General features: G+C 37.7%; 1 protein-coding gene across 5 annotated transcripts in view; it reads right to left on the bottom strand.

Moving 5' to 3' along the window:
• Positions 1-15665, bottom strand: part of DCLK1 (doublecortin like kinase 1) — a 246895-nt gene that overhangs the window by 20879 nt on the left and 210351 nt on the right. For all 5 annotated transcript variants that reach the window (XM_032678135.1, XM_032678136.1, XM_032678133.1 and 2 more), the window contains 5 exons: positions 12521-12654; positions 11770-11847; positions 11026-11122; positions 9530-9610; positions 2300-2413 (listed from right to left, as the gene is read on the bottom strand). In XM_032678135.1, coding sequence (XP_032534026.1) covers positions 2300-2413; positions 9530-9610; positions 11026-11122; positions 11770-11847; positions 12521-12654 — 504 coding nt within the window. The remainder of the gene's footprint in view (positions 1-2299; positions 2414-9529; positions 9611-11025; positions 11123-11769; positions 11848-12520; positions 12655-15665) is intronic.

Here is a 15665-nt window from a genome sequence, read left to right as displayed (position 1 = left end):
AAATATAGTTAGTGCATGTCTTTACTGTGGAACAATGTTACGACATCTGTACATACTTTGAAAGTTCTAAATCTAGAGCAGTCTTTGTTAATAGGATTTACTTCTGTGATATTTGAGATTGCACAGCTAAAGGAAGATTCTCAAACATAAAACCCTGATGACATGCATATCAAATATAGATTAAATTGGTTTTCAAATGCAGAAACAGCATTTAAAGGCATTGCTGTTTTGCTTTTGGCTTTCTTTTACACATTAAATTATTTTGTAGGAAACAAAAATAATTTATTTGTAAAATAAAAATTATCTAGCATTCTAGAACATTACCGAAATACTAAAGAGGTCTGTATTTCCCCATCTCTTCCAATTTTTTAGAAAATAATTGACACGAGCTAATCAAACCACTTTCTGAATTACATAAAAATATTCTAAACATTTCTACTTTATAGGCCAAGTTGCAGGATTAACCATGCCGGAGTATGAAGTTTGCTCACAGAGATGATCACTAAAAATATTCTGTTAAATTTCCAAACAGTAAAATTATTTAGAATATAATTAAACATATAAGTTTTTTTTCCTGATGTATAATATTTTGCAGTGGAAAGATTCACTACAGTGCCTTTTTCATTACTCAAGTTTTAAACTGCTGCAATCAATTCCTTGGCAAAGCAATTGGGGCAGAGAAAACAAAGAGAAGGGCGGGGAAATTAAAAATATAAAGGAGGTGAGGGATGGATGAGGACAGAGGCATCATTTCTTGCTTTTAAGCTTTGAAGTCATTAGCATGGAGGATTTGAGCAGTAATTCTCATGGACAAGCGTGCTGGCAGTCCATTTAAAAGGAACACGATTTCAGCTAGTCTATACAGAACATACCTGCAGTTCAGATGAGCAATGGGTATGTGATGTTTTAGTTGTGGGAGAGCTGTTGCAGTATTATTGCTTAAAAATGAAAATAAATAAATGCTGACTATGTTAGCTGATGGCTGAGAAAATCTAGGAAAAGCATGAGGAACAACTTGCTTCCATGTTGAAGACGTTCAGGGTAGGAAAGAGTAAAGAAAAAATATGAGAGGCACAGCTTGAAATTTTAAGCACTTATACCAAGTAACTTTGAGAGAGTATCCATTTTGCTGCACAAGCACTTCACACCTGTGAGCCAGATTGCATGTGCTGAACTGAGTTTACTTCATGCTGATTAAACTCAACACTGGAGGGGCTGAGCTGAGAAACATGAAAGTGGAAACAGTACAAGAAAGTGTACATGTGCAGTCACACCACCTGCAATTTATGGAAGCTGGGAATGAACACTGAGTAATCTGATATGGGAATGGTTACGTTTAACATGTCACTTATTTTTAGTGACTATTTGGAGTGTTCACATTACTATGAGTAATAAAGGAAAGCTTACAGACACGGGCAGATGTATCAAAAATGTGAAGGATGTGCATGTTATTATTCAATGGCATTAGTATGAGTAATCTCATCATATGCTGAATATATTCTGTGTCCATGTATATCTAATACACATGTTCATCTGTGAGAAAAAAATAAGAGTTTTATGGTATGTACACTACACTGAGAATGCCATTGAAACCTCAGTAAAGCTTGGTCAAAGGTTTGGTCAAGCTTAGTTTCAGAAGCTCCCGACACGTTCTAACCTAGAATGGCTTGATTGGAATTGCAAGATGAGAGAAGGCAGCAAGGAGCTCCATTGAGTCTTTACCCAATTAAGTACTTCTGCCAAAAGGGAAGCAGCTTCTGTGTGGCACTACAACAAAATGCTGCTGCTCAGCTAAATCTGAAGTGGCTAGACTCATAAACCATGAAGGCAGCAGTGAGGCATCATAGCTCCCTTTCATGTCTTCAAAGAGGAGAAGTTTAGGCTGCCATACAGATTTTCAGTTAAAATTTTGAAACAATTTCCATTTTAAAGTGGTGCTGCCCTTCTGCTACAAACCTCTGTGTGGCCTCAATCCATATGATGAGTATGCTGCCAATTAAAATGTCATGATCCCATAGTTCAAATTGTCAAATCTACATTGGAGTTAAGTCCACTGATCTTCTGGCAAAATGTGGAACTGTGTGTACAGTTATATCTCCTAGGGCTGTTCAATAACAATGTGACTCACAAGCAGAATCAAGGGAAAAGTTGTGCAGAATACCAGTCTATGCTTATATTAAATAAATGCTAGAATTATCTAAAGATTAATCCTCTCTGTTTTTCTTTGGTGGAATGTCCTAAACACATACTGTCTGATGGGCACATAGATGTGTTTCAGCTGTGTAATTCAGATGCTTACTGCTATGACAGAAACTCCAGCTGCTGTGCTGTTCGGCTTAGGGCCTGTGTTGAAATGCTTCTTTATCTTCCCAGCTACTGAGAGCTGATGTTCATTCTCTGGAAGGCCATCGTCCTAGAGAGAAATAAAGCAAAATAAAACTTCAGAGAGAAAAGGTGAAAGGAGAGAATTGCAGGGTGATTCTAATAGCACCTGTCAATATAGAAAAGTTTACAAAAAGTTTGTATTAAAATATGGGTCAATCATTGCCTCCACCAATATATTTAAGATACTTATAAGATGAACATATTATGGCATGAACCAGTCTCTCTTCTTCTTTACTCAATCTTTTCTTCTCAAATTTTAGGTAATGTTAATTAATAATAATTGTTAAACATCTTATTTTTATTTTTACCATGCCTTAAACACCACTGCCTAGTTATTTTTAGGTCCATTAATATTTCAAAGCATGATAAACTCAGACCTGTTTATGATTCTGTTTACTCATCACATAAATTTAATGATAATGACCTCAAAAGTAAAAAGTATCCAAGAGATTAGAATAACAAAAGGTCCTATTCCAGCAGGATGAAGGAAAGGATCTTCCAAAATTCTGAGAGACACCTATAAGCTCCTTGTATAATTGTAAATGTTCCATACTCAGGGACTACAGGGTTGGGTGAAAGATGCAGCCACAATTTGGTGAGTCCCACAGTGAGGAAATCCAGATAAGATGGGAGCTGAGACATGCCCTGGCTGAGAACCTCCGGGTGGGTGAGGGGGAGACCTGACCAACTCCAGGATGCATCGTAGCACATGTCTGCAGGCCAGGCCAAGTCAGGTCAGGCGTGAGCTCATGGCTTGTGGCGGCATTCCCCACAGACCATGACAGCACTGTACTAAAATCCTCACTAACCAGAACTACCTCCACAAATCAAGTCTCCAACTGACTGATAACAAGAGACTGCAATTCCTTCCCCAGTCCCAAGGCACACAAGCCTGGGATGCTGTGGGGAAAGGTACATGAATGCAGAGGTACAGACTGCCTGGAAAAGCAGAGAAGGGCTGGAGCCAGCTATGGGTGGCCTCTTCCTCCATGCCAAAATGTTCTCAACTTGAGCTAACCTGAGGTAAAAGTAGGCACACAAATGCATGGCTAAGTAGAAGCAGACATGTTCTGCTGTGGCACACACCAAGTGAGCCAGTTCTCTAGCCCAGACACCATGCAGCTGATCTGGGACATGCCTCCTTCCAGCTGAGACATCCCGCTTTGCAGAGAAAACCTGGATATCTGCATCTAGGCACACCAACAATCTCCATGCTGAGACGAAACCATAGCAGAGAGAAGGGAGTTTCCAGTTTTGCGCAAGTCCTCAGGTTGGATTCAAGTCCAAGAAAAGGGGAGTTTTTTTAGAAATTGTAAAAAAGATCCTTATGCCTGAAAAATGTGCAAAAAGCCACCGCTCAGTGAGACTTCCCCACTAGCAGAATATGCAGGATTAAAGGCAACAATATGCAGAATAGGTGGAATAGGGAGATAAACACGCAGGATATCAGGTCACTGGCCACACATCACGGTCATCCCAAGCTAGTACTGCATGGTGTGTGTGGCTGACAACAGTTGAAAAAGTTCTTAAACTCCACTTAAGCAAAATCATAGCAGAATACAGGCAAACAAGAGACAAGATCAGAATGGAGAGAGATGACAGACACTTTTTTTTCTGACTTCACAGCAATTCTGAGTGCACTTTAAGACTTACAGAGCTGCTGCAGTAAATCATGAGTTCAGCGAGCCTATGGGAATTTTAGGGAGGTTGGTAGGGTTTGTTATTTATTTAGCTTGGGGAGTTTGTGTTTAGAGATCCCTTACTCACCCCTTTAAAAAAAAGTCTCAGCTGGCAAAATATAGTCAAGTGCACACAGCTGCAAAACACAAAAACCAAAACAATACGACCCAGTAGCTGATTATTGTCTAGCACCGGGGAGTCTTGGCTTGGTAGTATATGACCCCTAAAAATAACCTGCTTTCCATTGACCTTGCCTTTCCCAGAAGAAAGCTAAAGTGAATTTCTCTTCAATAAAGGAGGAAGAAAAAATAAAATCATTCTCTTGGCTTTCTTGACTCGAAAGACTGCCAAGCATTCATGTCATCTTGTCAAAAGACTAAACTACGGAGAAGACAATAGTCATATTTTATTGGTGAAGCACTACACCCACACTTTTGGGGGCAGCATGCCACAGACACATAGTTTGGGCTCCAGTTTTTAGATGAAATATTTCACAGCTCAATTTAAGATGTAGCATAGGGATATATTGGAATTCCTCTATCATTATTAAATTTTTATTACTACTGTTGGTGCCACCTGACATTTAGTAGTTATCATTTTTTTATTCAAGTGTGCTTTATAAAAAAGTCAGTATACATTAAGCTGGCTCCTGGAATCACTTCAGTCAAAAATAAAATAGATAGCTATTGAGGGTGAGAGATGACAGCTGTTTAACTAAATACAAAACAAGCTGCTCTGAATTTTTAAAAGACAAGAAGTAAAAAAAAAAAAACACAACAGAATCAAAAACATCATATTGACCAGAGTCATCAGGGTAAGTTGTAGAATTGGAGAATAGGGTAAACATTGCTGACAAGAATTTAATTGGGTTGCTGTAATGGGAAGGATGTCAGACCGCAAAGAGGTTAACTGTTCTTTTCCTCTATTTTCAAGATTTTGCTTTTTTCAGTGGGTTAGGACCACAGAATTTCATCTCAGATTTAGCAGTAATCACAAGATCTTTTAAAGACCACTAGTGATTTTTGGTGCTCAATCTGGGAACTTTAAAGGGTCAAGAGCTTCAGAAAACATTGACTGCTGATGCTCTGAAAGAAGAGCTCTCCTGTGCATGACTCAGAAATGGAACAGTCAAAATCCATTGAGTGTTTGAAAACTCTGGTCCAGAATTTGAGTTTTCACATGGACAATGTAAACTGTTTGGAATGTTAAAATACGTCTGGTTTTCGTGTTACTGGTTTTTTTGTTGTTGTTGTTTGGTTGGTTTTGTTTTTTTTTTAATCGGCCTCCACAAAATACCTTTCATGGTCTATTTGAAAGAAATCAAAATAATATCAAAAAAAAAAGAGGCATAGTGTCTTGAAGTCATTCCAGTAATTAATAAAAACTGGTTTCATACTTGCACTGTTCTCTGTGGCAGGAGACATTGCCACTCAAAGGAAAAAGAGGCGTTAAAAAGATGTAATGAAGTTCAGGATTCCCAGACTCCTACTGCCCTGAAGCACTTATATCCATTTCACAAGTTGGTCACAAGACCTTTACTTTCCAGGTCTAAAATCATCAGATGAATAGATTATTATACAAATAACAGCAGGAAACCAGAGCAAATAGAAGTGCTGGAAAAGCTTTTGAACAGTTTCCTCTAGAGATTACAGGGAAATGTTTCCTTGTGCAGTGTCCTAAGGTGTAACCAAAAGTGGTGCAGCTATAAAACAAGAAATGTCTTTTTAAATTAAATTCCTTACAAATATTCAGCTTATTGCTACTTATTGCTTGGTTGTTCATTTCTTTTGCACGCAAATTTCCAAGGCAAACACAGGGAAGGAAATATGTAAAAGCTCCAGTTTTCCGAATTCTTTTTAGGCTGCTGTGTGCCATCTTTCCTCCTCCAGCAACAACACAGATTTTATGTTGATTATTTTAACAGAGAAGGATTTAGGGAATGCAGTCATTCAGCATTTGCTGCTCAATGATGTATTAGGAAACAGTTACCACTTATACAACAAAAAAAGAGTAAGTTTGTCCTGTAGCTTGTTTCAGGTTATCAATAACATCGATGTTTAAAATGCCAGATTTCAAGCTTCCAGTCTCTTTTATAATTCTTTGGCTTTGCAGAGACTTTGAGCAGGTAAAGGAAAGAGCTGGGGTCCCCGTAGGGGAAGTATAAACAGATGGATTTGTTTCCAGGTCTAAGTGTACTGCATAGGAGAGATGACTGAATAAACTAAATGAAGGGGGCAAAGAACTGTTGCTGAATTGCATTTAGAATTCAAGATCTCCATCTGTGGCAGTGGCATGTAGCCAACATCTTTTCAGGTTTTGTTTTTTTGAATTGAAAACAGCTGGGATATCATTGACATAGGAACTGCTTTACTGGACTGATTCTGACCATAACAAGTTTTGCAGTTTCCAAGAGGATTCCAGCTATTTTTATAGCAAAAACTGAAACTAAAATGAGAGTTTGCTCCTACTGAAACTGTCAAAGCACATTCCAGGAATCTCAGCAATTTACCAAGTAATCACATAGTAAGCAGCTATAAAGTGGAATGGTTATTTACAATCTACAAAATGGTTTTATACAGTGTAAGCAGTTACAACACTTCTATCAAAGGTTTGATCAAAGAGAGAAAATGTTTCTTAAAATTGTCGAAGAAAACACATGCCTACTTTTCAAGCCAGCTGTTTTATCTAGTATTTTGGCTGCAGATTTAACACTCTATGAATAGGTTCAAAACTGACATAAGAAAACTTTTGTGGTGAACTCTATCCCAGCTGAAACCAGGACGGAAAGGGAAAGTAAAGTCCAGCATTTGATGCCATGAAAAAGTATTTAAGCAGGTTACCTGTGAAAATGGAATGTAGGTGAAAATTCCCCATATCTTCTCAGAAAGCCAGCATGCAGATAATTGCTCAGGTAATTACAACATATAGATTGCAGAACCTTTTGTAAAAAGTGATGAGTATATTAATTCCCCGTCCTGAAGCTGGGAAATTGAGATAGAGGGAGGCTATGTGGTAGACTTGCACCTGATCAAAGAAGTGATGGCATGGGGATGCATAGCTGGATCTAACACCAGTGTACCATTCTGCCTCGGTGCACCATCAGGCTGACCCTGCTAGGCTATCTTCTAGTGTGTCTGCTAGGCTAGGCACACTTCAAGGAAATGCCTTTTTTCATGTAATCATTTAAGCACCTGTTTCAACTCAGCCATGTTCTTATTTCTCCTAATGTGAATTAGGATTATAGTGCCATCTAGTTAATTTTATGCCTGATATTAAGTGCTTCCATGTGTGATGCCTTGAAATAGGAGCAATGTTTGGAAAACGTTCAAGCACTTTTCTGAACTGGTCCCAGCACTGGTTTTTCGTCTTTCAGAAAAAAAATCTGGAAGACACATACGAGAATTAAAAAGCAGTTTTGATCTGCATTATGAACTATCTTTAGTGTATTGCTGAAGACAAAATGCTGATTCGTCTCAGTTGCTAAAAGCAGCAGTTCAGCAGAAAAGAAGGAATTACAGAAAGATCATGGAATATTTGTTTCACTTACTTACAGATTAAACTTCTACAGGTTTGATTGCAGAGAATTATTACCATCATAAAATTACGAGAAGTGCAGCAGAGCTAGACCAAAGATGAATGGAATACAGTATGTTGTTTCTGACAGCGCATTGTTGTCACTGTTAAGAAGTAGTACCTTTAACAAAGACAAGTAGATCTTTAACTTTCCCTGTATGTCCTCTAATTCCTGCCAACCAAGTACTTAAGAACTTTGTGAGCCAAGACTTATATCCAGACCACTATATTTAATAGGCTCCAACGGGCTCATCCTCCAAAAATTTATTAAATTCCCTTTGGAATCCATTTATACTTGTCCTCTACAGCACCTTCTGGCAAAGGGTTCCACATGTTAACTTATTGCACAGAAACCCAGGAATTTGCCAAGGTTTTGTTAGCAGAGCTCTGGAGTGTTAAAAGGCTTTGGTCTCTGTCCCCTCTCCCTTCCCATCCCCATCAGCAGGTACTATTGAGGGCAGAGAGCAGATCCTCATGTTACTTGCACACCATCACCATCAGGTTACTAACAAAGAGCTGCACTCTTTTTTTAATATATTGCGCTAAAATGGCTTCCTAGAACACACCGTGGTGTAACTGAATTAAAAAAAAAAAGCATCTGGGAGTAGCATTAATATTTCAAATATATTTTTCAGAAAAAGGTGAAGATAAGTGACCACATCCTTAAATGGTGTAAACAGGTGACATTTCAGTAATCTCAGCAGCAGTGTGCTGATGATGTGCTGACACTGTGGGTGACCTGGCCTCTCTGTGGCTTCTGATCAGTCCGTTCCATCTCTTCCCCTGCAGAACTCCAGAAATCTCCACCCATCTTCCTCCCATGGGGACACAGAGACACCTCAATCACCAAAAGGCATTATAAACTGTGACAGAACACTGTGTTTCAAGGACAGGCCCTGGCATCAAGGAAAATTAGTATTTCAGGTGCTTGAATGTCACCTTAAAAATGAAAAGATTTTCATCAGATGTTTTCCTGCACTCTTTGTACATCATAGAAGTCCTCTGCATGATAAAAGCATTTACAATTTTAAAAAAAATGGTTTGGGCAATAAGGAAGCCTCCAAGTCTAAAACATATACTTGGTAAATGCTTAACTGATCACCACTACTCTGGATGATATGGAGGACATTTTCATAAAAAAAGATTAACATCTGAGGTTACTGTATATTTGAATTTTTAGAACAGTGTTTTAGTGGGAAAGGGATTTTGGATACAGCAGCTGAGGGACCAAATTTTATTCCAGGGAGGAATGCACACTCAAGCTTGCAACAAACAAAACAAAGCATTATTTCTTCCTCCTTCATTTTTGTTTTCTCTGCTCATTCCAATTGTGTTTCTTTTCTCAGTTGTCCCTTCTGAATTTGAATATAGACTGTCCCATATTTTTATTGCTTGTCATCCAAATATTTTAAGACATGTTAAATAGTTTGAAATAATTAACAAATATTAATTATCATCAGAAGCTAAATATGATTCTAAAGGTTTCCTTGTTTCATTCTGGATCAAGTAGCTTAATACTATGAACTACATTGCAGTAACTCTTAATCATGATTGTGAGATTTTTGTGTCCATATGATTTTAGGAGAACAACATGTGTCACTGAAGCTTCAAGCTGATTTTTAGACATATAAATTTATCAAATGTCATTGAAATTTGTTGAAAATCTGGCTCAAAATATTTCAGAGAAAATGTAGCTGAGCATGCATATAATAGTGTAAACTCCAAGGTACATGTGATACAGTAAATAAGCGTGTAACCCAGCTTATTTCCAGTTAAATCTGTGGCATTTTTAGAATGTGCTGGCTTTTGAAAGGGCATAGCAGGGACTTGACAGAAAAGAGCTCAAAGATGCCAAATTGCAAGAAGCATCTCCAAGTCTGAAAATACTTACATTAACCCATGGATGCTCAAGAACTTGCAAGGCTGAGAACCGCAGATCTACATCTACTTGAAGCATCATTGTGATAAGTTCCTAAGAAATGGAACACTGGGTCAAATTTAGAGAAGACTTTTAAAGAACAAATCAACACTCACTAAAGAGCTCTTTAACTGATTTTGTAAGAGTGCTCAAAGGGAGAGTGAACTACCAACTGCAGAAATATATTATTTAAAAAAAAGAACAACTATGAACTGCTGAACATCCAGATGAACTTTTAAATCATTATCTATCCGTACCTTGAAAAGCTAGAAGACATTCTGAGTTACAGTTCTGAAGCCACTGTTTAACAGAAAAGCTCTTAATACATAATGTGCAAAACAGATGGTTGCATGAAATTAGGTTAGCTTCCCATTAGGAAAAAGACAATTTCTCTGTAAGAAAAAAAGCCAGCAAATCTAGAACTTTACTTTAAGCTCTTGTAAAAATGTCAGAGAAAATATTAAAAAAAACCCAATGTTTAAAAACATTTTTTTATCCTCTGAATTTCTCTCCAATTACATAGTTTTCAACTAGCGTGTAAATAAACATATATATAATTCCACCACTGAGTGGAGTGCATGACGAAAACAGGATGGCAACATGGTAGCAAATAAAGGTGTATCAACAAAGACCAAAGCTAGTAACTCTTAGTGACAAAGATAAGTTAAATGGATAGGCTAATGCTTCAAAACAGAAATTTTAGACTGCACTATTTGGAAGAAGGAGCTTCACAGAAAAACACCACTGGCAAAGGACTTGCAGAGTTCCTAATTATGATGCTATGAAATGAAGCCTGCTACAACACAATGATGTGGCTTAGAGGACTTCCAATTCTATGACTGTATCTCCTTCATTAACCTCACTAGTCCTGATCATCCTCCACATATCTGTAAAAGCAGGATGTATCTGCTTTAGAACACCAAAGGCTACAGTCCAAGAACTGTGACCCAAAAAAGGCTGTATTTCATACCACAATACAACAATAAGGCAATGGGGAGGCCTAGTTCTTTGACAGAAAGAAACAACCCATATAACATCTAATGCGATTAATAAGGGAAATCAGCCTCCCCATAATATTATTACATAATATTCAAAAGCTCCAGGTTGGTACTTGGTCCTCCCCATAAGTCCATACAAAGCACAGTCCCAGGGAGCTTTCAAGCTAAGAAGTGTAGGTCAAGCGAAGTTATTTAAATTTTTCTCAATTGGTAAGGGCTACTCATGTTTCTGTTGTGTGCAACATCACATAGCGATATGATGTCCTTTCAGAACAGGGTCCATTTCAGAACCACCTGGAGTCTAACAGACAGTAACCATATAACAACATACTCGGTGACCCAGAGGACTTTATAGGTATAGCAGGAGATAAATGAGACGTCAAATACAGCACTGTGAAAGAACAACAAGCATTAGATACTCTCACTGGAAATAATAACGGAGAAGAAAGTATCAGCAACTATAAAACTCACCTTTGCAGAGTCAGAAACATTATCCCAATATGGAGATGGAAAATCCACCTGTCCCATCAAAATCTGATCAAAAAGTACTTCTTGGTCATCTCCACTTCTGTAAGGTAAAAACCAAAGAAAACCAACAACAAAACCCAAAGAAAAATTATTTCCAGAAATGGTTCCAATAGACTTTTTGAACTTGCTTTTAACTGTTGATCCATTAGTATGCTTATGGAAGCTGTTGATTCCCCCCAAGCATGCAGCCATGGGTGTGTATGGTGAGATCATAAAACACAGTGTGTTTGGTGCACTCTTTCTGAAGTAACCTGCTAGTCTTTAGGATTACCCATAACTTTGCAATTGCTTTGAGGGGAATAAAAGATCCGACATGTCCTTATTAACTGGCTTACTTTTTAAATACCTTTTACCAGCCACAAAATATGTTGTGCTTGGCCCATGAAAGAAGATGCTTATTTCATTGTGTATTTAAAACATCAGGCAAAGGCACACAGAACCTGTAATGGAGGCTCTTGTTTTGTAATACAATGAAGTTTAAACTAAAATAAACAAACACGAGACAGAGATCTTACAGTAAAATCACAGACATTTATGGGGTTTGTGTAAAACACTGTGCAGAGCACAGGAAAAAAAACAAACCCTACGAGCAGAGAACTTTTACCAGTGGCAATCTCTGTGCTTAATGCAAAAGCGGCATAGGGACTAGTTTGCATAACAAGGATGGTTGAATAGATCAGTCCATACCCACGGAATGGAGGAAAACCACAGAGCAGGATGTAAGTAATCACACCCGCTGCCCAGATGTCCACCTTCAAGCCATATCTAGAAGTGTGAGAGACATGGTTAGAGACATTGGACTCTTATGGACAACAGTGCAAGAAGAGAGGAAACATTCAGAATTATTAATAATTTCTTATAAATTCTCATCTGAATTTTACCTACCTATCAATCTTAATTCTGCTTTCAAATATTTTTTATATTTACATCTTAAAATTATAATTAGATCAGAACGTGTGAATGCACAGAAGAAATTTGGCTGTATTCTTGAGTTAGACAATGATGCCTATCATCATGAAATCTGCAAAGGTGACACAGCCTGCTCAAGCCAGCAGGCAGTTACTCTGTGGAACAAATCAGAAGAGGACAGTGTGTGATAATGAAATAAAATTAAGTGAATGGTAGTTAGCAGTTTCTGAGAACAGTTTAAGAATTACTTCTTGTATCTGTAAATGGCTAGTCAGTAACTCAGTGTTAAGATGAGAAGTTTGAGGCCAACAACTGGCAGAGATTGACCAATACAACTCCACAGCTGGCCTTGTTCTGAGCTGGTTTGGATAAGACAGCCTCCAGAGGTCCCGTCCAATTAAATTCTTCTGCAACGTAGCCAAGCAAAGGCAGAATAAAAATCTTGATTGCAAGAACTCCTATCTGGCACAATGTCGAGAATATGCTCCACTGTGTACACATCAATGAATCATTACTAAAAGTGATTTACCCAGTTTCAGCAATGATTTCTGGAGCTACATATGTTGGGGTCCCACAAACAGTATATAAAGGTCCATCCACAATTGTTGCTAGGCCAAAGTCCCCTAATTTAAGGGACTTGCTTCCATCTTGGTGTTCATAAACCTAGGAGGAAAATTCAAAAGTTTACCACAATACCATCAAGGTAACTACTATATCATTTACTAACTGCCTGAAATGTTCCTTCTTATTTATAGTAATTTTTCTCCTCCTTACATTCAACATATTCCTCTGTAAGCTTAGAAAATTCACAGACAATTTGGACAAATTCCCTTGAACACAGACAGGGTGTTCAGGAAAGACTTATCTCACCAGTTGGCCAACAAACGACATACTACTTGCTAGACACTAAAACCCAGAAGCAAATGCATGGCATTCCAACAGTGGCTTTCTGACATTAACTCCCCACTGACAGCCAGTTCACAGCATAGGGTTTTGAGTTTAAAAACTCTTGTAGAGAGCTTAAAGGTTTGCAGAGGAACTTCAACTACTTAGATAATACAAAAGTGACTGCACTGTTCTAGATTCTTCTTTGTGTGTTGAAATCACAAGACAAAAACCTGGCTGGACTATTTCACCTAGACATACTGTCCTCTCCTCAAGACCAACCAGTGTCTTACTGGCATGTTACCATCATGATCAGTGGGACACAGGCAGTTAGGGCTGCTAATGGATATACATGACAATCCTGTCTTAAAACATGGTCTTTACAGCAGGAGCATGATCTGTCATGGGTTTTTATGGGTACAAAGGGAGATTAAGATACAGTCACAAGAAAAAACACTAAAAACATCAGTAAAAAATACACGATTTTAAAGGCCGGTTCAGAGCAAAAGAACAGCCCTAAATTTGTAATCACTGAAAACTTACAAAAAAATATATTTAAAATAAAAAATACAAAAATGTATCTAACTTAAACACAAGGCTGTGAGTCTTTCTAAAATTCAGCTGCTGGTTTGAGTTCTTGCTTCCCATTTTGATATGTTTTCTACAACGGCACCTTAAAAAAATAGAAAGGGTCTACAGGAGGCTTTCTTTTAGTATCTATGCATCACTTCATTATTTTGCAACCCAAATCAAAGCTCATGTAGTCTGGCTCCCAATAGTGATATCCTGACAACAATTCGCAGCAAAACTGTGCATAAATAGAAGATACCATACTTCTCGATCAAAACCAAAATCATTCTTAATACATATCTTGACCAGCTACTCCTAAATCACGTTTATCTACAACTGTTCGAAGAAGAAAATACTAGATTTTTTTCTTAAAAATATACAATAAATTCTACAAGGGACCCTTGAACAGTTCATTTGGTACAAAACCAATTCTTGAAGTCTCTCACTACTGTTCACTATGGATCTGCTATAGCTCATAACTAGTTATATTATACAGCTCCCATCCCCCAGTTTCTCCTTTGTTAATGTTAGTCATGTCTAGAGAGAAAACCCTTCTCTGTCCTGAATCTCAGGTGATACAGTCACAAGCAGACACTCAGAATACATGAAGTTCTTCTCCTTTCATTATGTTATTTTTAAGAATTCAACCAGACCTTTAAGAGGACCAGCAATTTAAAATGGATTCATATTTCTCTTCTACTAAGCCAGAAAAAAAGATATGCTTATAGAAAAGCACCAGGAAAAAAAAAAGGCAATTATGGTTTTATTAAAAACACAGATTGTTAAATACATCTGGTTCCTGAAACTAAAGAAAGTGCTCTTCTGAAATGGCAGTAATAAATCTAATTTCAACAACAGTTTTAATTAAAGTCTAGAGACTAGGGCTTTAAATATTCGCTTGCTGAAAATGCAAAGTGTGCACTTAGACATCAGAGCTGGATTCAGCCTAATTAGCATTTCGTAATCTATTTTATGCAGTTACCTTTTATAAAACTTTTTCTGCATTGTGCTAACCTAGTGAACATTAATGTAAGTTCCTTCCTTCAACAGACCATACCTTGTGTGACTCATCTACACTGGAAACTAATTACAGAAAAGGTTTGTTTGGCAACATTTATCAATGCAGAAGGTTTGATACTGTGTATTTTCTAGTATTTTACTTCATCCGTTTCTACGAATTACTTTCATTGGAAAACTATTTCAATTGACTTGTAAAACTGAAGAAAGTAACTTTTCCTCACCCCGTTGTAACTCCATATAAAAAGAAGCCCAATGTGAAGCTGTGGTATGTTACTTGCCAGTCAAGGAATGGGAAAGGTCATGTAATGCTCATGTTATTCAGAATAAATGCTATACATGTTCCACTGCATTTAAATACTGAAGGGCAATTAAAGAAATGGGGATTAGTGCAAATTGCCCACTATGAAGTGCTTTCACTGTTTTAACTAAGCAATAAAACTGTGTAATTGTACAACACTAATTGAATGCAGCCACACATAATTGTGTGCCACCATATGTATCCTATTAGTATAAAGACTGTCAGTATTTTCTAAGCTGCTCTTGTGATCAGTGCAGATGGCAATAGTCAGAGAAGTTGTTCTCTAGGGTTTATTATATGGCTATAAAGACATCCCGTGACTTGACAAAATAAACATACTAAATAGCAGCAATTATGAAAAATGTTCCAATTAAAACATGGAAGACACTCCCTAGAGAACAAAGAAACCCAAAAAACCTAAAACATCACAGGTATTCAGCATACCCTAAACTCTTGGACAATTGACTGTTAAGTAGCCTTTTCATGCCTTGAGGATAATATATAAGGATAACAATTATCCTTGAGGATAATATTTAAGCATTTACTAAAATAATGGGTGTTGCACATAGGACAGGTTCACACTCACAGAGATTTACTAGCAGGATATATAGCCCATTGCACACATCAGTTCTAAGCACGGAATTTACTTTTGGGGAAAAGGAAAAACCAAGAAGAGAAAGGAGAAGGTGAAGGGGAAGGCTCTCCCCGGGGCTGATAACAGATGAAATAAAGAGGCCCTGGATGAACATCCTTTTCGGGGTGCCTCTCCAGAACACCATGTTCCTCTTCACTCCCCATGTTTTTCCTCAAGGAACTTGCTCACTCTCCTTGTTGTTTTTTCCTGCTAGTGGGGCTGTTAGCCTTGGAACATGTATTGACCGGGGTAGATGCTGTTTCCAAC

Source organism: Chiroxiphia lanceolata, chromosome 2, assembly GCF_009829145.1.
Source record: "Chiroxiphia lanceolata isolate bChiLan1 chromosome 2, bChiLan1.pri, whole genome shotgun sequence".
In the NCBI taxonomy this organism is placed as follows: domain Eukaryota; kingdom Metazoa; phylum Chordata; class Aves; order Passeriformes; family Pipridae; genus Chiroxiphia; species Chiroxiphia lanceolata.
The sequence above is the reverse complement of the archived record's forward strand: the minus strand, read 5'-3'. Positions and strand labels throughout refer to the sequence as shown.